Source organism: Psilocybe cubensis, chromosome 9 (genome assembly GCF_017499595.1).
Source record: "Psilocybe cubensis strain MGC-MH-2018 chromosome 9, whole genome shotgun sequence".
Lineage (NCBI taxonomy): Eukaryota > Fungi > Basidiomycota > Agaricomycetes > Agaricales > Agrocybaceae > Psilocybe > Psilocybe cubensis.
The window spans coordinates 1,678,241-1,701,350 of NC_063007.1; the positions used below are offsets into that span (position 1 = coordinate 1,678,241).

The 23,110-nt window shown below is 45.6% G+C and overlaps 10 protein-coding genes across 10 annotated transcripts; 7 read left to right on the forward strand and 3 right to left on the reverse strand.

Moving 5' to 3' along the window:
- Positions 1-649: 649 nt before the first annotated feature.
- On the forward strand, positions 650-2,049 carry JR316_0009962 (uncharacterized protein; the record flags this gene model as incomplete). The annotated part of the gene is made up of 4 exons (XM_047895641.1): positions 650-693; positions 747-1,158; positions 1,219-1,565; positions 1,641-2,049. The coding sequence occupies 4 exons, from the start codon at positions 650-652 to the stop codon at positions 2,047-2,049; spliced, it is 1,212 nt and encodes a 403-aa protein (XP_047745360.1).
- Positions 2,050-2,130: 81 nt separating this feature from the next.
- JR316_0009963 (uncharacterized protein) lies at positions 2,131-2,895 on the forward strand (the record flags this gene model as incomplete). The annotated part of the gene is made up of 2 exons (XM_047895642.1): positions 2,131-2,515; positions 2,561-2,895. 2 exons carry the CDS (start codon positions 2,131-2,133, stop codon positions 2,893-2,895), a joined length of 720 nt encoding a protein of 239 aa, XP_047745361.1.
- A 482-nt stretch (positions 2,896-3,377) lies between these two features.
- On the reverse strand, positions 3,378-3,785 carry JR316_0009964 (U4/U6-U5 snRNP complex subunit lsm6; the record flags this gene model as incomplete). The annotated part of the gene is made up of 3 exons (XM_047895643.1): positions 3,378-3,409; positions 3,463-3,576; positions 3,629-3,785. 3 exons carry the CDS (start codon positions 3,783-3,785, stop codon positions 3,378-3,380), a joined length of 303 nt encoding a protein of 100 aa, XP_047745362.1.
- An 881-nt stretch (positions 3,786-4,666) lies between these two features.
- Positions 4,667-6,102, forward strand: JR316_0009965 (Meiotically up-regulated gene 89 protein; the record flags this gene model as incomplete). The annotated part of the gene is made up of 5 exons (XM_047895644.1): positions 4,667-4,745; positions 4,798-5,382; positions 5,438-5,788; positions 5,840-6,002; positions 6,051-6,102. 5 exons carry the CDS (start codon positions 4,667-4,669, stop codon positions 6,100-6,102), a joined length of 1,230 nt encoding a protein of 409 aa, XP_047745363.1.
- Positions 6,103-6,524: 422 nt separating this feature from the next.
- Positions 6,525-7,775, forward strand: JR316_0009966 (putative cytosolic iron-sulfur protein assembly protein 1; the record flags this gene model as incomplete). Its single annotated transcript, XM_047895645.1, has 4 exons — positions 6,525-6,548; positions 6,616-7,015; positions 7,074-7,519; positions 7,572-7,775. 4 exons carry the CDS (start codon positions 6,525-6,527, stop codon positions 7,773-7,775), a joined length of 1,074 nt encoding a protein of 357 aa, XP_047745364.1.
- Positions 7,776-8,600: 825 nt separating this feature from the next.
- Positions 8,601-9,300, reverse strand: JR316_0009967 (uncharacterized protein; the record flags this gene model as incomplete). The annotated part of the gene is made up of 3 exons (XM_047895646.1): positions 8,601-8,905; positions 8,966-9,122; positions 9,286-9,300. 3 exons carry the CDS (start codon positions 9,298-9,300, stop codon positions 8,601-8,603), a joined length of 477 nt encoding a protein of 158 aa, XP_047745365.1.
- A 2,174-nt stretch (positions 9,301-11,474) lies between these two features.
- Positions 11,475-12,479, forward strand: JR316_0009968 (uncharacterized protein; the record flags this gene model as incomplete). Its single annotated transcript, XM_047895647.1, has 7 exons — positions 11,475-11,535; positions 11,595-11,642; positions 11,697-11,877; positions 11,933-12,011; positions 12,068-12,214; positions 12,272-12,313; positions 12,378-12,479. The coding sequence occupies 7 exons, from the start codon at positions 11,475-11,477 to the stop codon at positions 12,477-12,479; spliced, it is 660 nt and encodes a 219-aa protein (XP_047745366.1).
- A 2,078-nt stretch (positions 12,480-14,557) lies between these two features.
- JR316_0009969 (uncharacterized protein) lies at positions 14,558-17,551 on the forward strand (the record flags this gene model as incomplete). Its single annotated transcript, XM_047895648.1, has 16 exons — positions 14,558-14,743; positions 14,811-14,916; positions 14,972-15,118; positions 15,175-15,227; positions 15,283-15,319; positions 15,373-15,413; positions 15,470-15,540; positions 15,594-15,736; positions 15,790-15,855; positions 15,917-16,014; positions 16,080-16,160; positions 16,219-16,324; positions 16,386-16,458; positions 16,513-16,876; positions 16,941-17,041; positions 17,089-17,551. The coding sequence occupies 16 exons, from the start codon at positions 14,558-14,560 to the stop codon at positions 17,549-17,551; spliced, it is 2,136 nt and encodes a 711-aa protein (XP_047745367.1).
- Positions 17,552-18,280: 729 nt separating this feature from the next.
- JR316_0009970 (Target of rapamycin complex 2 subunit sin1) lies at positions 18,281-21,292 on the reverse strand (the record flags this gene model as incomplete). Its single annotated transcript, XM_047895649.1, has 10 exons — positions 18,281-18,372; positions 18,436-18,619; positions 18,681-18,761; positions 18,814-18,887; positions 18,947-19,179; positions 19,246-19,498; positions 19,554-19,628; positions 19,693-20,372; positions 20,422-21,201; positions 21,270-21,292. The coding sequence occupies 10 exons, from the start codon at positions 21,290-21,292 to the stop codon at positions 18,281-18,283; spliced, it is 2,475 nt and encodes an 824-aa protein (XP_047745368.1).
- Positions 21,293-21,658: 366 nt separating this feature from the next.
- On the forward strand, positions 21,659-22,995 carry JR316_0009971 (Apoptosis-inducing factor-like protein A; the record flags this gene model as incomplete). The annotated part of the gene is made up of 5 exons (XM_047895650.1): positions 21,659-21,704; positions 21,754-22,182; positions 22,231-22,262; positions 22,316-22,804; positions 22,852-22,995. The coding sequence occupies 5 exons, from the start codon at positions 21,659-21,661 to the stop codon at positions 22,993-22,995; spliced, it is 1,140 nt and encodes a 379-aa protein (XP_047745369.1).
- Between the last annotated feature and the right edge of the window lie 115 nt (positions 22,996-23,110).

A 23,110-nucleotide genomic window follows, 5' to 3' on the forward strand; every position in this document is an offset into this window, starting at 1 on the left:
GTCAGTCAAGATATCAAAATAACTATCTATGTAGGTGTGTCCTAAAATACTTGTGCCTTGTGTCGCCAAGAAAATACAATTGGTGAACCTAAGCGCCTGCAGACCACATGTACTTCTACCGTCTACGCTGATGTGTAGCCTGTTTTCACGTGGAATTCACACGTTACAGTGTGTGCGAGACGTCAGATGTGTCGTTCAGCAACGGGATAGAGGATTGAAAGTGAAAATCTCAATTCATGTGTTGCTATTTTAGCATATCAACTGGTTTGGGCGTCTAACCCGGCGCGATCGCAATGTCCGTGGCACCTGACTTGACATTCCCTTGAGCCTTATTATAAGACGCTGACGGCTTATATTCACCCATACTTAACCACTTTCCCACTTTATCTCTTGATTATCGCCTCCAGCATCATTTCAGATACTAGTAACGCTTTACTCGTCCAGGAAGATTAGCCTATACGTCAGGAAAGGTACGTCAATGACGTCCGTATCTCAAATCATCTGGCGTACTAGTTATTTATGTATTCTGTAGGTAGTCTAACGCGATGGCTGAGAGAACGGACTATAGTGGCTCTCTCTCTGGGAGTGCTATTGTGTACGTTGTTTTACTACCACATCGGATCTGACTCTCACTTTCAAATGACGTAGCATGTCCGAGCCCCAAACAGACGACAACTCTGCTACTCAGTGGCAGTAAGTACACTTCCATCACTTTATTTTCCACAGTGAACCTTATCACCCATTAGCCATGGCCCGATCACCTCGAGACTATTCGCTTTGATTATCGGCATTAATACATACGATGATTCCAAGTACTTTTTTAATCTGCGAGGCGCCCGGGCAGATGCGCTTCGTCTCAAGGCGTACTTGGAGGAAAGCCTCCTGGTTCCAGAAACTCACATAAAACTTCTACTGGACAAGCAAGCCAGTCGACAGAAAATCCTGGAAACCTTAGAGGAACTGGCCAACGATAAACGCATCGTCAGAGATGATCCGCTACTCATATTTTTTGCTGGTCATGGGACAGAGATCGAAGATGTGGTGGACGGGGAGAAAAGCAAGATACAAATGATTGTCCCAGCTGATTACATTGCCATCCCCGATTTCATTATTGGCAGGCTACTTGACTACATTGCTGATAACAAAGGCAACAACATCGTATGTGCCAAAAGACACCACGTCACATGGCCTTTATGTTGACTTCCTGCTATCCCCCAGACTGTAATTTTTGATTGCTGCAATTCTGCATCGGGCACACGCGGCTCGATTGTCACCAGCAACCCATCCGCTCCCTTGACTCGCGCTATTGATCCAAGCCATGTCAAATATAAGAAAGACCTCGACCAGGTGTTGCTACGGAGAATTCGACGAGCGACACAGGATGGACTTAGAAAGTTGGGAGTACAATCGCACATGCTACTAGCAGCCTGCCAATCCTCCGAAGAAGCCAGAGAAAAAAACGGCTTCGGTGTTTTCAGTTCTGCATTGCTAAATCTCTTTAAAGCCAAACCACCGACCATCCTCCGATACTGCGATATTCTTGACCAGATGGATGTTATATTAGGGTGAGTCGATCCGTAGCTCTATGTATAACGTGAAAAAGTAAGAAATGGCATGCTTACCCATTTCTTCTGCCACAGGCAAAATCCTCAATGCCAAGGCCCCTTCCAGGACAGGATGTTATTCGACGGAAAATGCAAAACTCGCTCCATCAAAAGCAAATTCAAGGTTCAAACTGGGCCCTTCCGAGATCCAATGTCAAATATGACCATCCACGCAGGTAGCGCCCACGGAGTCACTAATGGTGCCGTGTTCGAGGTTTATGACTCTGTGGATGCCTCATTCACACGGCCCCTGGCAAGGGCCACCGTTCAACCAGTGATCAGGGCATTTTGTTCCCCTGCAATCTTGGATCCAGGACACTCCCTACACAAATATGATTCCAAAACGCTTGTCGCCATCCAAGTCAGATCCGGAGAGAAGGAAGCCCTTCGTCTATACGTACCTCCTGGTGATCCTTTCCGCAAAATCTATTCCGACGCGATTTAAAGTCAACCCGGTCGCGACAATGGGTTATCCTGCATTGTACTTACCGATCACAAGGACGAGACCACCAAGTTACAGGCTACGATGAACGCTGCTAATGATGTCGTATTCGAGTTGTGCGACGAAGCGGTAACAAAATATGGGGTTTCGAGGCGTTTCCCTCCAGTACCTACTGATGATGGCCACACGCTCCCCTGGGTCTTGAATAGGGTTGCGCACTACTTCTCGGAATTGAACCGCCGAAACGTCAATTCCCAACTGGCTGAGAAGGTCACAGTAGAATTCTATAAATTACAGGAACTCGATGATGACACCGACGAGTTGGAAAAGGTTGAACCAAACCTTTGCAAGGGCAACATTATCGATTTTGTGGTTGAAGATGGTTCTCCATATGGAATCAAGCTAAGAAATAAGAGCGATCATGACCTCTATCCATATGTGTTCCAGTTCGGAAGTGATCTGTCTATCTGTATGTCTCTTTCACAACACGGGAATATGGATTGATCTGACACAGTCGAAGATGAATATTTCCAAAGTTCAAAACCAGGGATCACGTATAAGGTTGAACCGACCTTGAAAAAGCACGACGAGATCACCCTTGGATTTGGCCCCAACAACTATGCAGAGCCATGTTCATGTGTGCTCGAGGACAGTCAGAACACCGACGTCACTTTTCTGAAAATATTCTTGTCAACCACAGCTCTAGATCTTAATCACATCAAGCAAGAAACTCCCTTCGAAACTACCCGTGCCCTGAAGACATGCACAAAGCCACGTAAGGATAAATGGGATGCCCTTACGATACCAATAATCCAACGCAGGGCAGGTACTTCTTCTACCTATAGCTGAATGGCGGGTTCCGCCCCCGCTGAAGGATATATAATCGATCGTGCGATGGATTGTAAAATAACCAAATCAGACAAGCTTGAAGTAGGTTCCTGTCGGAGGGATAAACTCACTGACACCATGATTATGTTTACGATAAAAATGTATGTTTCGAAACCTGCCCAATGTTTACTGTCATCTCAACATTGATCCCCATCGAGCGCACCACCAGTCATGAATACCATCTCGTGCCTTTTAATCACCGCACTGTCGGCCTCCGAAACCTGCCCAATGCTTCTTTGTCGTCTACACCATCGTCACACTCGCCGGCCTGCAGAATTCTCTGGCTAGTGCCATCGGGGGCACAAATGCTTTACAATCTCGCGTTCCGTGGATCGAGGGACTGACTTGGAAAGATATACAACATCTTTGAATACGAATTCCGACGACTTTGAAGTTTGATGGAAAGCAGAAAGCTTGTTCCATTGCATAATCTATACTTTTCATTACAATGGCTCTGCAGCCGAGATATACAGTACTATGAAGAACAAGAGTTAGAATGAAAATAATTAAAGAGTTTAATGGCTATACCATTGTTTCCTCGAACAAAAGTGTCTCCATATCGGTTCGTGATCACCCCATTGACATGTTCTTCTGTCTGCTCGAGAGCGATGTTCATGAACCCATCCAAGCAGGATAAAACACCTTGAAACAGGTTCAAATATCATCTATCAACGCGATAGAATTGACAACGTACCTCTGTAATCCACACCAGAAGTCAACCGAACGACAACCCGCTTTCCGACAACACCCTTCAAAAAATCGGTAGGCGACCCTGTATGTGACTGAGGCGGAGGTGGAGGAGGAGATTGGGATTGACGAGACGGCGATGGTGGCCTCGGGCTCTCGTCCATGGCGTTGAATCAAAACTGCGTCGTAGGTTGTGAAGAATGTGGTGGTCGATGTCGAAGATTTGCTGCAAGACACCATTGTTGAAATTTGGGCCAATATTTACACAAAATCTGTGTCCGTAAGAGGTAAGTTGTGATATTTTCACAAACCTTCCAGAACTGGTTTGAAATTCTCCCAAATAAGGACAAAATAAGGGCCAAACTCTTGTTTGATTTCTATTCAACCTGCAATTCATTCTGACACCTTGATCTGGTATTTCATGTATAAGACAACTTCAAGGTTCATATTTTATTCAAAATGTAGGAGAAATTTCTACGTTGAATTCCATTTAGACTATCTGAGCAAGATATGAGTCTTTCGTAGAAGTCAGTCTTGTATTCGGAGAATCCCGACGTGTTATACCCTCAAAACGAGTCTTACATGTAATTACACTCGATATATAAGTACACGGGCTAATAATTTATTTGTCTCATGGGTCGTAGTCTGATACTGAGAATAGTAGTGGCATGTAGTTAGAAGTATAGATGACAAGGGTGACGTCCAGCAGATAGCACCAATCTATGAGTATACCGAAGTACTAGGTTGAATGTTTGTTGAATGCTGCCTAATATTCATTGACATCTTGATGCCGTCCTACGGTAGCAATATCACAGAAAGTAACACTCGAAAATTACTCTGGAATCGATTTTTTTTTTAAAAAAATTACTCTGGAATACTTACCAATGTAATATATTGTGGTACCTTGCCGTTACATTGTCACAAGTGCTATCTTAATCTACCAGGAGCTCCCCGATTCCTTGATGGTTGCGCCCATCAATCACCTCAACTGGACAGCCATGGCCAGCGACGGGTGTGAATACATCCTCTTCCGCTTTCCCTCATAATGAACCTCTTTAGCAGGAAGAAAATTCCACAAAAAGACACAAACCAGGAGGAAAATGAAGGCCAGAAGCGCCCTGCTAGTACGTAGTTGTCCAAGAGTCGTTCACCCCATAATCTAAATTGCAACTACAGATACTGCTTTTAAGCAACAGAGGCTCAAAGCATGGCAGCCCATCCTGGCTCCAAAGACGGTTCTGCCCCTAGTGTTGCTTCTTGGTCTTTTATTCGTGCCCATCGCTGTCTTACTCATCTGGGGTTCGTCCCTCGTGACGGAGATTGCGATTGACTACACGGAATGCGAAAACCAGTCGGCGTCGTCGTCAAACAGCTCCCTCAATTTCGTCAATATCCCATCGAACAAATATTCCTACAAACTTCGTTCTAAAGATGCAAAAGAATCCCACGAAATTTCCACACCTCGTTATGCATTTCTTGACAATACCAACAATGCCACCGTAACGGATGTTTCTGACAAGAAACAATGTGCTATTCAATTCCAAATTCCTGCAGACCTTGAGCCATCCGTTCTTCTCTACTACAAACTTACAAACTTTTACCAAAATCATCGTCGCTACGTAAAGAGTTTGAATTCCAAACAACTAAAAGGCAAATTTGTCAGTGCTACAGATCTTGACAAAAGCGACTGCAAGCCTCTCTCTTCCATAGACGGCAAGGCTATATATCCATGTGGTCTTATCGCGAATTCTGTATTCAACGGTTTGTTGACCATGGTCGTATTTTCAAACGCTTAAATCTGACAAAACTACATCAGACACATTTTCCAACCCAGTGTTGCTCAACCCATCCGGGTCCTCGCAATCGTCTCAGACCTACGAGCTCTCTTCAAGAAATATTGCATGGCCCGGAGAGGCAAATAAATATGTTTCATCACCTATTATCCCTGGTGGCTATTCTAGCTTTGATGAGATTGTCCCCCCTCCTAACTGGCACAACCGCTTTCCAAATAATTATACCAAGGAAAATCCCCCTCCCGACCTCCACAATGACGAGCGCTTCCAGAACTGGATGCGAACTGCGGGGCTTCCTACCTTTACAAAACTCTATGGCAGAAATGACAACGACACGATGCAAAAGGGTACATACCAAATAATTGTTGGACTAAGTGCGTAAAGTTGATCCCCAAAATACTGCATGATTATGACCTTGCTTGTAGATTTCCCCGTCCTTTCATACAAAGGAACTAAATCGATTGTTATATCCACTGTCTCATGGTCTGGTGGAAAGGGCAATTTCTTGGGATGGTCGTACATTGCTGCAGCAGTAGTTTATCTTTTGCTCGCAGTTTTCGGCGCCGCCCGTCAGCTCATTAAACCAAGGTCAGATTTTTGCATATTGCCAGAAGAATTCACTTAACATGATGACAGGCGTATTGGAGATATATCTCATCTGTCATGGAATCAACAAAAGATCCTATGATGTTCCTGTAACGCACGCCCCTAATTGTTGTTTACACACACTTGATATTGGTCTGGCCGATGATCGATGATGACTTACTAGTACGAAGTTTTCACCGATTGTAACATGAGATCTTAGTTTTGTACTCGTAGACGACCAATATACGATTGGTGCTGGTTTACATTGTGAGAAACGCGTGTTTCATGTTTTTCTGAAACTTTATTCTTCTTCCCTCTTTTTTCTCTTTTTTTCTTCATTTTCCTCTTTCGACACCCACACCTATGAACGGAAAACCTGTAAGGTCTCTTGTAAAGCGTTGTTTTTTACATGTTGGTTCTCATCTTCACAATAAACCATCTTATCTTATCTATAGATTGCATAATGTAATCGCTAACCCCGTCGGGTTTAACTTGGTTTTTATTTCGCACTAACGCACTCCAATCATGGACGTCGATCTCCCATACAAAGTTCAATCCATCGCTGAATTGCCAGGCTAGTTTCTCCCTTATTTTTCACAAAAATCCTTTTGTTAAGCCCCAATGGAATACAGGTCACGAAGACCGTGCCTGGCACGTAGCTTGGAACCCGGCAAAACCATTGCTTGCATCTTGTTCAGCTGACAAAACCGTCCGACTCTATTCCTATGCCTCCAGCTCAAATGAAGCAACCCCGGGACTCGAATTTCAATTGATAACTAGCATACCAACAGGGCATGCGAAGACAGTGCGCTCCGTCGCGTGGGCGCCTGCAGGCCAGACACTTGCGACCGCATCGTTCGATTCCAACATCGGGATATGGGAAAAGGAAGCGGATGAGTGGGAGTGTATAAGCACACTAGAAGGACATGAAACGGAATGCAAGTGTATCGCATACTCCGCTTCCGGGACGCTATTGGCGAGCTGCAGCAGGGATAAGACCGTCTGGATCTGGGAAGGTATGTCTATCATATCCCCCTGTTACTGTTAATATCGTTCAACTTTGACCACCCATAGTACACCCTGACGGCGATTTCGAAACCATTTCTGTTCTTATGGAACACACTCAAGACGTAAAATTTGTCAGCTGGCATCCGATAGAGGAGATTCTTGCCTCTGCTTCTTACGACGACACAATCAAGCTTTACATCGAAGATCCCTCTGACGACTGGTATTGCTTTTCTACGCTATCTGGGCACACTTCAACAGTGTGGTCTCTAGCATGGTCCCCGGGGACCAGCAGCTACCTCGCATCGTCAAGCGACGATAAGACCGTGCGAGTCTGGAGGCGAGTCGCTGAGCATAAATGGGAGTGCGTGCTGGTGCTCGGAGGCCATGATAGGAGCGTGTACAGCGTCAGCTGGAATAAGGCCCCCAAATCCGTCCGAAAATCTACCCCTGGTTGTCTTGGTTGGTTGGCGAGTGCAGGTGGGGACGGGAAGGTTCTTATATGGGAGCTCTCGGTACGTGGATATTCTACTCTACCCCAATGATCTATTCTCATCTCGCACACAGGAACCCATCTTGGAGGATAACACAAGCGGAAATGTCAGTCTTCTTCCACCTCGGCATAAACTGATTGCATCAATACCGTCAGCGCACGGTGTACACGATGTTAACTCGGTTGTTTGGTGTCCTCGAGAAGGATATGAAGACCTGCTAGCTACCACCGGCGACGATGGCTACACACGCGTGTGGAAAATTGTCCCTACGACATGACGTAGCCGTACACAAAAAATGAATAGATGTTATCTAGAGGTCAAGCTATGCTGCCGAACGACGTCGGGATGCTTCCCAGGATAGAGCAGTTGCCCAATGCCCTCAACAGAACTGTTGGGACCTTTATTACTTGCAGGGATTTATGGTGAAGAGGCTTCGTAGAGTAGCATGACGCAGTATAAATAGACGGCAATTAATAAGCGCCCTACCACCGCAGAACTTTATGGCGCCTGCGACAGATACTCCCAACCGTTACGACATATATATATACCAACCAAGAAACTTGCCACATATTTGTACTTCATCTGAACCGTGAGGCTTGACTTGGCGTCGGCCTCCAATAAACGTTTTTTTAAGGTGGTGACTGGGATAGATGTAGATCGAGTTTGATCAAGAAACAATCAGCTTACCTGGATTCCTCAGCAAGGCTCAGATAAAGCCACGGTCCTCCTGGTTACAGCAAAGGGGCACAATACCAAAAGGCGACTCTAACAATGTCGCATAAATCCGCACAAGACCAGTATCACACTCCTACGGCATCGCCTGCGTATTTTACGTGACATGCAATTCAGTTTGACCGTGTTCGACGGGAGTGCTGCTCCGCCATGGTGTATTATCAATTAGGCGAAGGGATAGTGAGCTCTGGCTAAAAATAGTTGAACATGATCCCAACACCCAATACCCCAAGCAAAGAAGTGAAGGTGTTCGTTCCGATTGTTGTCGCTGCGCTAGTCGGAGAGGGTGACGCTCCTGTGGAAGTCTTCGAGGATTGGGTACCAGCGGAATTGGATGTTTGAGCGTCATCTGGGACAGTGTAGCTATGCATCACCACATCATCAGTTCCTTCGTAACGGGAAAGTATAGCACGGCATACATAAAATTAGCCATAGCGAAGGTAAGGAACTTGCCATCTGGATCCACGGTCATATTGCGATTCGGAGAGGGACCTTTGATGCTAAGGCGTATAGTGTGTTCGACATTTGGGTCGAGATTCGTGGCAGAGAAAAGAGGTGCACAGGTGAATGGAAGTGAGTCTACAACACCATCGACATCTTTGGAGGTCCCGTCCAGATCGACGGTGTAAACGGGCGAAAGAGAGTTAAGAACACCCGTGATATAAATCCCAGAACCTATGATCCACGAATCCAGGTCAAGCTATAGAACTCTTTATGCACGAATGCAAAAAATACCTTTAAACTTATAGGATGCAGATGAATCCGCGCTCTGGCCTGCTGCAATGCTATCTGAACAGTTTGATGGCAAATTGTAGCAACCTGCTTGTCCAGCTACAACATTTCCATTTGAATCGATCCTACAGATGTTGGCGTCACCGGTCCCAGGACCATACTAATCAACAGATATAAAGGTTCTTTAGCTTCAGTTCATGATATTAAATGGAGAAAAGGGGGTATGCCTGAATGGTAGGATCGGTGACGGGTACGGTGATGTTCTTTTGTGCTGTAACGACAGCCGCCAACGAAAGAAAGGCAGCAAAGATGACTGGCTTTACATTAAATGTGTACATGTTTGAAGAGAAGATAAAAAGAATGTGATTGAGAGAGTGGATGGAGCGCAAAAGAGAACCTGGTCGTTAACAGACGAAACGTATGATGGTGGTATGAAACTGAAAGGGACTCGACAACGATTTGCAATGAAATTCACCAAGTTTACATGTGATCCAATACAATTGATGGCATCACAGACTTGGCCGCTTTACGGCAAACAGAGGCCTCGTTGAATAGTCAAAAGGCGGCCCTGTTGGCTGAGGGATTTGAAGTGGGCGTTGGCAGAACTGCATATTGCGGTACTCATCACCCGCGCGGATATCCAGTCCGAGGAAGGAGTGGTGAGGCTAGCGGTGAGAGTGAAGGAATCATCCGCGAAATTTCTCCATAACGACTCGATTGAAAACTGCCCCAGGGTACTTCTCCTCCAGAAGCGTGTTCCTCCACACAAGGTATCGTCTTTGGGAGAAGTTGCGAAATTTCGTTCGTACCTGCATCATGATCTCGTTCGAGTCTCATCCAACAGAAAGGCCGGCATTAACAATAGATCTGGCTCTTGAGCGCCAGATGAGCGCTCATTACATTTACACTGATAAACTTCTGGAAGACTTCGCTATATCAGGCACAAAACACATAAACGGAAATCAGTAAAAATCTACAAATTATGCTGCATCTTGCCTGTAGGTCTTCCAGGTTCCTCCAGGTAGTAGGGTGTCGTGTGTAACTTACGGCATGCTGACCCAACTTTAAGTCCTCCGAATCATGTTCAGAACTTGACTACAACCGGTGGAGACGGTCAAGGTGCTACATATAAACCAGTGCAAACAGCCTCGCAAGTGCGCATGCATTTAATGCCGATATCAATTGTACAATCATTTGTTTGAAGTCCACTACTGGCAAAGTCATCCCAGTTCACCTTTACTGTCAAATCCAATGGCTTCGACAGAGGCTTATCCTGTTGTGAAGCGACTCTTAAGCCCTACAGGTAGGCTCTAGACGAGTACAAGACCGGATGCCTCCACAAACACCCTTCTAAAATGCGCAGAGCCCGAAATAGAGCAGCTTGTTAAAGTTCTCTTGGATGCATTTACAGGCGAGTGTTCTTCTTTATTGCATTCTATGCTATGCGCTTAGTAAGTTCGTCCTTGTTGTTCATTTGCACACTCAGAGGCTGGCTTTGGAAAGGTTCTCCTGGGCGGTAGTCTGGAGATGGCCCCACAGAACATGCGCGCTAATGTAAATGCGGCAATCATCGATGGGGAGATCCATGTTCTTTGCATTGGACCTGAAGTTTCTGATATTGTGGGGACGTCGATCTGGTTTCCACCGGGAACAGGACCCTTCTCGAGGTATGGCATATGCCTTTGTCACTTCAAGTTGTCTTACTAACACCCTGGGCATACCTTTCACAGCGAGGAACAACGCGCAGCTGGACTCAATCAAGTTATAGCGGATATGCCAGGGTTGTTGAGGGGGTGGTGGATAAATTATGTGAGTACTCAAAGACAAATGCAATAATATACATCAATTTACATGACGAACTATCGTGGAAGTTCCTTCCAACTGTAGGAAATTTGGTTAAAAAGACGTATAGAAAGGACTACGAGCTAGAAGCCTGGCACTTGCATTATCTAGGCGTCATGAAATCTCATCACGGGAAAGGGTTTGGAAGGGATTTGCTCAAACTCGCGTCAATTGAAGTGAGTAAACAATTGTATCTTATGATGGTAATTTTTTTACGCCGGTGAACTGCAGGCAAAGAAGGCGAATGTACCTATTGTGTTGCACACAGTAAAAGAAAAAAATGTATATATCCTTTCTTATAAAATTTCTATAACGGACATCACACAATCTTATTTTTAGGTTGTGATTTACAGCAAACTTGGACTACATGTTCGTGCGGACACTCCCATATCGAGCCCTTTTGGAGAAGGTCGCATATGGCTTATGTCCAGTGAAACATATTAGATAACCTTGAAACCCTTTTCGTAAATAATTAGATTTCTGTGTCGTCCCTGGTAGACCTTTTTTAAAGAACTTAAATTGGAGACGTGTGATCTGACATATTTTCTCCGGTCCAGTTGTCTTCTCCGGATATTTTAAGGATTCGAGAGATTTGTAATATTCAAATAATTAAGCAGTTAGTATCGTCGTTTGATCATATCCTGAACTCATTCGCCTAACTGTAATAGCAATGTCTTTGTTGCACGCTGAAACATCATACCCTCTTGTGAAGCGTCTTGTGGACCCCTCAGGTATGTTGTGTAGCTTTGAATACTGCCAATTTCGCTCTAATGGTGCTATCTTTCAAAAGAGGCAGAGGTAGAGCAAGCCACCAAGGTCCTGGTTGATGCTTTTAAAGGTTATCAAGAAATCTCTATGAAACGTTATGGAAAGCTCACTAGAGCTCTATCAGGCGATCCCTTTACGAACATTCTCGTGGGTGGAAACATGGACTTGGAACCCCTTCAATTGGGTGCCAATATAAGAGCAGCCCTCATTGGCGGTCAGGTCCACGTCATAACGCTGGGACCACAACCAGAAGATATTGTCGGCGTGGCGTTATGGTATCCGCCCGGATCAAGCTCTTTCTCTAGGCGAGTTTGTGCATATTGAGGGTCCATGGATTAAATGACTTATATGCCGCATTAGCGAAGAAGAGCGCGCGGCGGGCTGGAATCAGTTTCTAGAGGCCGCACCGGATGACTTGAGAAAGTGGTGGACAGATTATGTATTTTCTGGTTAATCTCAGGATGTCCCGCAATCGCTTATTCTCATTGTCGGTAGTTCATTCCTTCCATGACTCGGTTGAATGCTGACACTCTTGGGTCGGGTTACACGCATAACTCCTGGCACCTGCACATATTCGGGGTAATGAGAGCACGTCATCGTAAAGGTTACGGCAAAGCTCTATACCGTCTAGTCGAAAAACAGGCGAGTAGTTGCTGTGTATCTTAGATCAAAGCTTGCTTGACTTGTCCCATATCTCAGGCAAAGGAAACCCACTCATCTATCGTGTTGGAAACCACAACAGTACTAGATGTGCGCCCACGACTATTCCATAAATTTTCACGTAGTACTAACCTGTATTGTTCAGGTTCAGATATACCAGAGGCTTGGACTTGGAGTAAGAGGAGAGATTGATATCGAGAGTAACTATGGGAAAGCCCACATATGGCTCATGTCTAAAGAGAATTAGATTGACGCCGTGACCCGTCGTGGCGTAGTAGAAGCACAAGAGAGGAAAATTTGGTTTAGACAAGATTCATCAAACTCTATTTTCCGACAAAGAAGTGCCCGCCCATGAGTTTTGACAAGGCGTGGGGTATCGCAGCCCTGAGCTTTATTCGTCTATCTTGGCGCCCGAATCAGACCCTTCAAATCCAAACATCCCATCGCTCTAGGTGTAGCCTTTTCATACCAACAAGGATGCAGGTACGAGGGGTAGTACGGCACACACTTTTCCACGAAACCATTTTCAACGCACCGTTGAGCCTGAAGCACTGGTGCCCGCACCATTGAATGTATTGAATTTGACAATAACGATGTAAAATGGAGGAAATGGTAGATGTATTGTAGATTCTTGAGCAAGTGGCAAAAAACTACGGTGCGCTAGGAGTGCCATCCAGGAATTTAATCAAGTTACTCTGATGTTGCCTATTCTTGTGGGACTTGCGGGACTTGGTGTCTACCAGAGCCACCGCCTTGTGGTATTCCTCTATTTATAGTCTTGTAGAGGTACTTTTTCTATACACTCTATATGTTCTTCTATGGTTTTGGGGGTTTTCTAATGTCACATATTGAGAAAACGAGCTCTTGTATTCTTTTTTTTGTGTGTGTGTGTGTGTGTTAACGCCTCTAAGGGGAGGGCCCCTCCTTTGGCTTTGTACAGACTAATCTACCTACCAGCTCCCTGAGCTGCCAGAATGCCATCTTCAGACTATCCTTGCGTCCTGAGGGGCCCTCACGTCCCCTCACTGACCCTCTTTCTTTAGGCCTGTGATTTCTCCCTTTGCTCTTTTCCTCCCTTGCTCATCCCTACTGTGGAGCTCTTGTATTATAAATTTACCTTCAAGACTTGAAAAAACCTCTCGTAGTTACGACCATTGCTGCTAGGGACATGGGCTAATTTGTGTTGTAGATGAAATTTTACGTCCTCCCTCCTGGCATCGTTCTTCTTGCGTTCTTGGTTACATTTTGTGAGACGTTTAATAAAAGTAGTTTACAAGCTCCAACACTGCGCATCAACCAGAAAATTGAGTGTCTTTCGAAAACAATCGACCATCAATGACATTGACATTGCTATCAAGCCGAGGAAGGCGGCATATCGGCCCATTGCGCTTCATGCGGAATCAACAAGCCGCATTCAAGTTGTGTGTTCAAAACAGTTACACATTGCGGGCGATGAGCATCAAAGTCGTCTTTGCATTGCAACAACAGGACCCCGTTTGATGCAAACATCCCGTAGAAATGACTTCAAGCTATACCATCCAAATCCTCAACCACTCTTCGATGATCTATATCTTTTAATTCATTCGTTTCCTTCTATTTTTATTGGCTTACACAATTTAAAATACTGTAATCACAATGTAGAGTCATTCTGAGTTTTAGAAAACATATGTAATTCACATTAACGGGAACTAATCCCTATGACATAGACTGTGCGAACCCGAGAATGGTCCCTGGATTCAAAATACAGCGTACGGATGGACGGACAAGTCCCAATAATCCCGTGCGAAAGCGGGTGTCCATGCAACTTCGATTAATGGCGCACCGTAAAAAAACAGATCATGATGCTTCAAACGGCCTCTACCAGCCTTGCTTACTATTGCCTGCAAGAAAAATGGAGAGATAAACTAGGTAATATGACTGATGCCATCATGTCTATGTTTAGATCGACACTTGCACTGGCAGTCGTTCCTTCCCAGGAAACATGACTCCGAAAACAGCTTCATGATTCTAAAGACGTCTGCAGTTGGACGGAAATGTTGGCATCAGAATCACTGTTCTTTGCTTCGATAAGCATGTCAGTGGTTGGCTAGCAGCATTCCAGTCTGTTTTCCCACCAACCTTTACGGCCTCTTACCTAGTCGACATCGCTTGGTCAACCGCAGAGGGCTTGTAAACATCGCACAAGCCACGAGGCGTTCAGACATTAAGGCAAATTACTGATTTGTCTTCAGATTCGACCCTGGTTTGACCCCGCTATAAAGGCACCAACCCGCCTTTTTGTTCCCTTTTTGTCGCAGTGGCCACCCTCAGCCAAATCCGGCTCAGATGCAGACCTCAGGACACTCTTCTTCTCTGCAGGACCCCAATTCAGCTCCTTCACAAGTCAAAGCCGGGGAATCACTCACCAGGAAGTCTTTAACACTGTCACCGAATCGTCGCACAGAAACTGGCTGGAGCAGTAGTATGGGAGACAAAGTGGAGGAACCTATACCAAAATTAGGCTACGAAGTGGTACGAATGCTGCCTTGTCTCTTTTCTTGAAACATTGGATGCTGATTCTTACTCTGAACTTGATGAGGCGTCGAAAACTGCTCTCATCTCCCAAGAGAAGCTCGATTCGGAGGCGAAAGGCGAGGAAAATCACGTTCAATTTGCTACTTACAGACCCGACAAATTTCGACAAGGTATGTCACATAAGACTATCTGACAAACCATGTCCGTTTATTTGTATTCCTTCAGTCAACCCACCCAGCCCACAAGATCCAAATCGCAAATTCTTCGTGCCTTTGCCGCTAAGAGTTTACTTCTGGATCCCGCTCGTCGTGTTTCTGGTATTAGGTGCAATTGGACTAGAGGTAGCATTGCACTTCAGCAACAAAAATCAAGGTGACGTTTCTCGATTGTCCTAATCAATTTGTAAGTTATGTTAATATCTACCTTAGGATGGCCTTCCAAGGAATCTGATAATGCGGCCAACGCAATGCATTATGTCTACGTATGATGGTTCGCTTTCATCTTCGTCAAACTCCGTTAACTCTGTTCTGTTACAGACCTTGCCTCCCGTCATTGTCGCTGCCATTGTAATGAGTATTTCTTCAACGTGTTATCGTACGAGGTGCTTATTGATACATAGGTTGTAGCTATGTGGGCGTGGACGGATATTGAAATTAAGAAAATTCAGGTCAGTCTGCTCAAAGTTATAAATATCTTATGCTTACCATCTTAATTTCCCGGTAGCCCTACGTTGATCTAGTCCACGGCAATTCGCCCCCTCACCGAAGTCTTTTGTTGGATTATACTAGGCAAAAGTAAATCTTCCCGTTGATTAATCGACTTTGTTTCATTGATGTAAATTCGTCAGCAACTTTTTGGTATGGACACAGGCGGCTTCCAATCATCATTATCTAGTGGCGCTCGCTACTTTGATGGTCCTAATGACTTTAAGCTTCCAACCACTTGCTTCTGCTTTGCTCGTAGTCAAAGATACGTGGACAGAATTACCGAGTCAGTCGCACATTGCCGACCCATAGAACAAAAATTAACCCATCTAATGGCAGATATTGGCACAAAAAATCTGCAGGCCATATCACTAAATCAAAACCTGCAGTTTAACGACCTTTCCTGTGCGTTTATGGCATGAACCTTCATTCAATGTGTTGTTGATCGATCATAATTCGTTTATAGCTTTTCTTGCTGCTGCGGGTTATGCAGGCGCGTCTGTTTTATATAATTTAGACCCACCGCCATTCGTTCGTCTTCCATATACAGTTGCGAACTTTGAGGTGAGTGCTCTTTTCGAATGTGGCGTGTTAAACTTCAGCTCATGGGTCACCCACTTGAATAATAGCTTCCAACGGTAGTCTCAAATGGGTCTGCATTTGCGAATACCAATGCAATCAAGAGCAACACTAACTGTCAGCCGGCTCAGGTATGCAACGTAATCAGTAGTAAAAGTCACGAAAATTGGCATCTAAAATATTTCATAGGTCCAAATGACACAAGTGGGTCCGGGAAGGTGGACCAATACCGCGGTGGTTGGCGACTGCTCAATAACCTTCAGTGTATCCAACTCTACTACTGATACACTATTTGGTAAAGTTCAAATATTTTCCAAATTATAGCTTATCCTGTTAACATATATATGCTGGCACAGGCACTGACACGCCGAGCTGCACAACATCTACTGTTCCTGATCAATTCAATCAAGTCGTTTTCTGGTTCTTCTCGTGCGTTAGTTTCTCCCAGATACAAGGTACCTTGAACTCAAACCTTTTTCCAAGTTACGTCCCCTCCGCCCAAGCCTCGGTCACATTTTGTTCACCGACAATTGAACTATGGGAAGTCAACGTCGGGATCGATGTGGGCACCGGTAACGTCACTCAACTGACAGAGACACGCCCATTTTCTTCAAGTTCCAATTTCTCCTCCCTGTCGGCTAATGTTACTGGGCCTCCTTTGAATGGACGTGCTTATAACGGCATCAAATTCCAGCTCAGCACTGAGGATCAATTTATCTTGGCGAGAGAAAATGCAACCCAGCTTCAACTGCCAGCTAGCATCTATCAGGCGGCTGTGAAGAGCCCTCAGGGATATGTCGGAAGCTTCGAGGCAGGATCATTTCATGTTCTTTCTGATCAGGTCTATGTAAGCGGGACTGCATTTTTGAAGGTTTATTTATGAGGATGCTGACAGTCGCTCCTTATGATAGAGTATATATCTTGCGCTCATTGCGCGCCAAGTTTATTTCCTGCCTGACAATGAAGATTTCAGCGTAAACGTCAAGACATTTAGAAAGCACGTTTGGATAAGGTCAGCGCCATCGACATCCTTGCAATATTTTATCTAATTCTGCGTAGCGATGTTGCCGCCCACCTTCTTGCCGTGGCCATGTTGATTCTCGCACTCTTCGGCACAATCGTCCACCTCTTCCATCGCGAAGACCGTCGCAATCTCCGCCTGAAGCACGAACCCGGAACTATCGCATCAGCAGTTTCGATCGGAGCCTCGACCGGAGTCGGAAACGTCCTTGCGAACCGCCACGGTGAGGAAGAGATGAAAGAAGCACTCAAGGACTTCAAGTTCCGCATCGACACCAACACGATGAAGATCGTCATGGAAGGCGAGCCGGGATACGAAACAGCGGAGACAATCACTACTCCGATGACAAGGAGGAAGTCGATCTTTGAGGTTCTGCAGAGGGGCAGACCGCTCAGGACGTTTTCGGGTAACGATGCTAGCATTTCTCCGGCGGCGCTTAGCCCTAAGAGCCCCAAAAGTCCGAAGAGCCCAAAGATGCCTCAGGAAACCCATATGGCATAATTTCAGCCCCGGAATAATGATATTTACGAGCGTCTAATGTAGTTTCTCCTTATGTCTTTTTACTTCGCAATTTTCAATCCCCCGCCCTGGACATAAATACACTCTTGTTTCTCTACTCCACCTAGTAATAAATTATCACCTCGCCATCTACGATTTTTGGCGATCCATACTCTTTATCATCATCTTTGTTTCAATTGATGCTCAGGGACTGGAAAATAGCGTTTCAGTACACCAAGAATTCGCTGAGCATCTCAAGAAAACAAAACCAATTCACCTGACAGCTGAAACATCGACCTTGTGAATCATGAATGCGAACAAAAAAACCTACATCACTGCAATCAGATTAGAGATATAAAGCCTCAAAATTTCAGGACCATTATAACCTGTGAAGTGACAGGGAACCAAAAAATTTGTATAGTAGTTAGAGGGTACAATGTCATGTCATAAGAGGTGAGCGATGTGTAAAATCCAGGAATAGGCGTTGTAGGAAGACAATACAAATGCAAGATAAATTACACGAAAGAAAAGCTGTGTGTGTGGATTGGAGAATGCAGATAAAGATGGACGAGAAGCTAGAGGGAGTGCTTGAAGTTCGAGAGATGGTGATGATGATGATGATGAAATACAAAGAGAAAGAATCGGTGCACGGAACGCTATGTGAAGAGGGTGCGAGATGATCAGCGAGATAAGAAAGGGAGAATACGTGTTGGTTGTGGCGGACGATCAGCTTCATACAATCTGCCTACTCCTCCGCTGTTTGCTGATGGTCCCTGAACGTTCAACGGCCATTTTGAGGTTCTTGATATTTTGAACAATCTCAGCTTGAGAGACAAAAGCAATTCACGTCAATGTGTTGTATATTTTTATACGAAATGGATTTGTACCTGCAAGTCTGGGGTTCTCCGCCTCAAAATCATATCGTTTGTTGCCTGCTCCGCGATTGAGAATAATCTTGAAGATCGATGATGTCTTGGTCGACTGTTGGCAGTCTGCGATACTCTTGATGTGGAACGATGATGTCTTTCCGCTATCGAATACCGCTCTCGCTTTATTAGTGGATGGCATGATCTACCATTGTCAGGAGTATGAGATCTAAATATCATAAGGAGATGTCAAAAATAATGCGCACATGGATATAAACTCCATCGATGGCCAGTGTCCGTTCTTGGCGCGTAACAAGCATGGGTACCTTTCGGTAGATGGTGTATTTCTGAATTGTTTGGTGAGGAAATATTCAAACTGAAAATCCGTGTCATATTTACCTTGTACGAGGTCGTGAAATCCAGTGCCGCCGAAACTTGCTGCTCCGTAGTTTCGTTGGGCTTGAAGATAGAGGCTGAATTGGATTACGTGAGTAACAACCCTCGTAACGGCAATGCAAGTAACAAGACGCACCGTTCGGATCTGTTGTCCTTCCAACGCCCCTGAGAGGGACAGCCGACATATATGGCAGCATGTTCCGCTTTACGAGCAACAGCTCCGTCTTACCCTGCAAGCTCGCTACTGTTCTATCCAATGGAATAATGATACTCTTATCTGCGAGTAAAAGAGCATATTCGCTAGGATTTTCGATCCGCCTTTTACGACAGACCAACTCCAAGGCTTCTTGCAAATACATTCCAGCAGACCTAGGGTAGCGATTAACAATCAAGATCAAGTGATGGGATCCAGGCCACCATAACTGAGAAACTTACACCTCGATGGTAGTTGAAATGTGCACAACATCTGCGTGGTCTGCCACCCGAATACGCAAGAAAATTTGGGGACCATGACTTTGAGACGGCCCCATAGAGGTTGATAAAACCGATCCAAGGGAAGACCCATAGGCTGTACTCGCAGGGGCGGTCGAAGGCGCGTTGGGCACAGCAAGTTTTTCCGGTTTCCGTGCTGCAGATGTCCGTGAAGGACGACGCTGAATTTTGCTCTCCAAGATCTGATTTTGTTGAACTGGAAAAGATATAATCAATAGTTGCACTCGAGCACCAAGTTTTGTAATGATCACTTTGAGTTGGAGTTGCTTCCAAAACAGCATAAGCATCCGCGTTGAACTTGACGACCTTGCCCATCCGGTCGGGTGCTATTAGCATTAAAAAATTAGCATCCAAGTCAGAACATCAGAAAACTTAAAAAAAGAAACTGACGTGGAAAATCATCATCGACTTCCCCATCATCTTCTGCTATTCTCAATATCCACCCTACGGCTGACAGCCTTGTTGACGCTTTCGGGTCGTTCTCTGAGAGACCTTCATCCAGTTTGGGTTGCCACCCTTCTTCCCAGTAGGACCATAGAGCGAAACCAATTACTTCTTCCACCGTTGCATCGCGCTTTACATTGAGGTCCATTGCCTTGCCACGAGGCTGCTTTGCATGCGGGAAGTAGACTTGCACATTCGTCGACGCGGACTCTCCTCGTCCTGAAATAGCAGCGTACATCTCGGCAAATGGATTAGACGAGCTGCCCGACGACGCGAGCATGGCTGTCAGACTCGATTTCAGGGGCTTGAAAGGCGTGACCTTCTTGCGAGTAAACAGGTTGTCAAAGGTGGATAATTGGGCGGATGGAGACGATGTGTGAATAGATGTGGTGCTGTCTCCCCGGGTCCTCGATGTTGTTACCCCACCCTCGGGACGCCTGTGTCGCTGTGGATTGCGTCCTGTGGTTTCTGATACTGGGCTCAAGCGCGGCCGAATGCGGTTGTTTGTTTGCGAGGATGATATAGGAACCGAAGTGCTCGGATTCGAATTTACGCCAGATGAAAACATTGAATTGTCATCCGAAGCGGTGTCTGAGGTAGGAGGCACACGCGACGCAGCAAAGACTCTAAACAAAAAGTGAAAAAAGAGCATGGGCTACAAGTAAGATCACTTACGGGTCAAATTCGTCGCCTTCATCCATGCTCTCCGCTGCTTTCCCTCCAACCTCTTCAAACTCATCCGACGATGATTCGTCGCTTATCACTGGTTCTCCTGCTTCTTCCTCCGATGATGTATCAAAGCTGAGATTTTGAGGTTGAGGTTGTCTCGTCATAGCACCACCGGGCCCTCTGCGTGCAGCCATGCGTATACGTCTACGAGCCTCCATTTCTGCAGCTCCTTTGAATTTGGGAATAAATTGCACAACCTTCGTCACTGGGGCCTCTTCAGGAGCGGTCGCCTGATGGATGTGTACAGTCGGCTCTGGTGAATTTTCATCGTCCGATTCCTCAATCTTTATCCAACTCTCGCCTCCGGGGTCCGATCGTGCCAGCGTTTTGGCTATTGGGACTGTTTCACTTAGCGCTTCTTGTACTGGTGCGTTTCCTGACACAAAGTTCTTCATGTCGAGTTGCTGAGGCGTAACAGACATGCGTTTAGATGTCGAGGCCCGTTTGGCGTTGATGCGCATTCCCAGTCCTCCTGTGCGACCTCCCATTATGGTTTGGGTGTGCTTCAACCGTGCACCAGGCAAGCCCAGAGGTCTTTCCTGTTCATCTTCGCTCAAGTTGGGACTGGCTGGTAGAGCCAGCTCTGGCCAACGCTCAACATCTGCCAAAGAGGCTGCAAGAATGTATGGATTTGACTGGTATGCGGGGTCAAGAGTGATGATGCGCGGTCCATATGGGTCCTCGACGTCCCGCAGATATGACAGCCTCACACTGTGAATTAGAAAGCTAGAGGAGTTCATATTGGTGTGAGTAAGATGTATTGTTAGCTAAACGGACAAAGAAAAGACACCGACTCTGTATCACTGATCAAGGACATGGTGCATCTCGAATACGTACCACGTCTTGTCAGTTGTCTGCCGAGAACTCGCCTCCGGAGCCACAATGCCAACATGGGAAATAATTGCCAAATTAGGAAGTCGCACAGCAATTGGACTTGACCCATTTCGCTTTCACTTTGCTACCATCCAACAGATGGGAACAGTACCGTCTTGTCAAAATATGATCGCCAGTACGTCTGAGCTGATCTAGACATGAGAGTCCCTGTTACCTTCTGTCCAAAAGAGTATCGTCCTTGGGGAAAGGAGGTATAGATATACACCGTGATGCCTCTCAGTTATCTCCCACCACCCTCCTCTGTCTGTCCTTCGCAAGTATCACTATGATTTCTGAGAAATCATTCAACATGAAGACCGTTGTGGTTGTTGGAGGAGGCGTGGCGGGCGCCGAAGGTCAATACTTCTATCATCTTTCAGCCGTCTCATACTGAAGATCCGACAGTTGTCCGTGGTCTGTCCTCCAGGTTGAACCCGGAGAAACACAGGCTTATTTTAATCACCTCTCGCCCCAGATTTACATTTCTGCCTGCTTCTCTCAGGCTTTTGGCTAGCCAGGACACAGCAATAGGCTCGGTGTTTATGCCTTACGATGCAGTCTTTGGCAAGTTTCCAGGTGAACTCAAGGTCGGCACCGTCACGTCCATCGAAGAAAACAAAGACCCGACATTCAAACGAGGCGGCTTTGTTGTCATGGAAGGGGACGAAAAAATTCTTTATGATGTTCTCGTGGTTGCAACAGGCTCTAATTGGTATGGACATCTCGCCTTTCCGAACGATGAGGAAGGTTTCAAGGACCACGTTAAATCGTGGCAAAAGAAAATTCACGATGCTAAACACATCGTTATCGCTGGAGGAGGTGCCGTAGGAATAGGTGAGTGTTAATATAATTAATAGAGCGAAATCTGATTTGAGGATCCAGAAATGTCGGGAGAAATAAAAGATGCATATCCTGTATGTCTACCTTGTTTTGCTGCAATCACAAATATACTAATTATTTACTCTAGAATAAACACGTTACAATTGTGCATGCCAATCGTCTTTTACTGGGAGACATTTACCCAGATAAATTTCGCGAAAATATCGAATCACGAATCCGCCTGCGTGGTGTCAACATTTTGTTCAACGACACCATCGAAGGTACGCCAAACCCACACGCACCACTTAAGACGGGAAACGGGGTTCCTCTACCCTGCGACCTTCTCCTCTTCGCCCGCGGCGGGCGACCCAACACATCACTTCTAAAATTTCTTCGCCCCAATGTCCTCTCGGATAGAGGCTATGTTCGAGTAAAACCGACACTTCAAATTGATCAACATCCAAACATGTTTGCCCTGGGAGATATCATCGACTGGCCGGAAGCGAAGCAGCTGATGAAAATCTCAATGGGCCACACCGCGGTAGTCATTGCCAATGTAATAAGCTACCTTGAAGGAAAGGTGCCCAAGAAGACATACAACAAAAGCCCAGAACTCCTATGGATAAGTAATGGAAGGGTGAGTTGCATGTATATATATTGACTTGTTGGCTCATTTATTCGTAGGCTGGAGGTGCCTCTTACTTGGGCCTGCGAGGTCACGGTCTTACCTTTGGAAACTGCTTCACGAAACTCGTCAAGTCAAACGACCTCATGGTTGCATATGTGCGCAAGTCGTTGGGGCTTGGTCCGAATTATGAGAAGGATTGAAATATCATATTATCCTCGTTATCTTACGCGCCACTGTGGACGCTTGTTTATGATATGATTCGGACATCTGCCTATCGACAGACTCGGGACGTTTTTTTTTCTTTCTTAGTAGCCA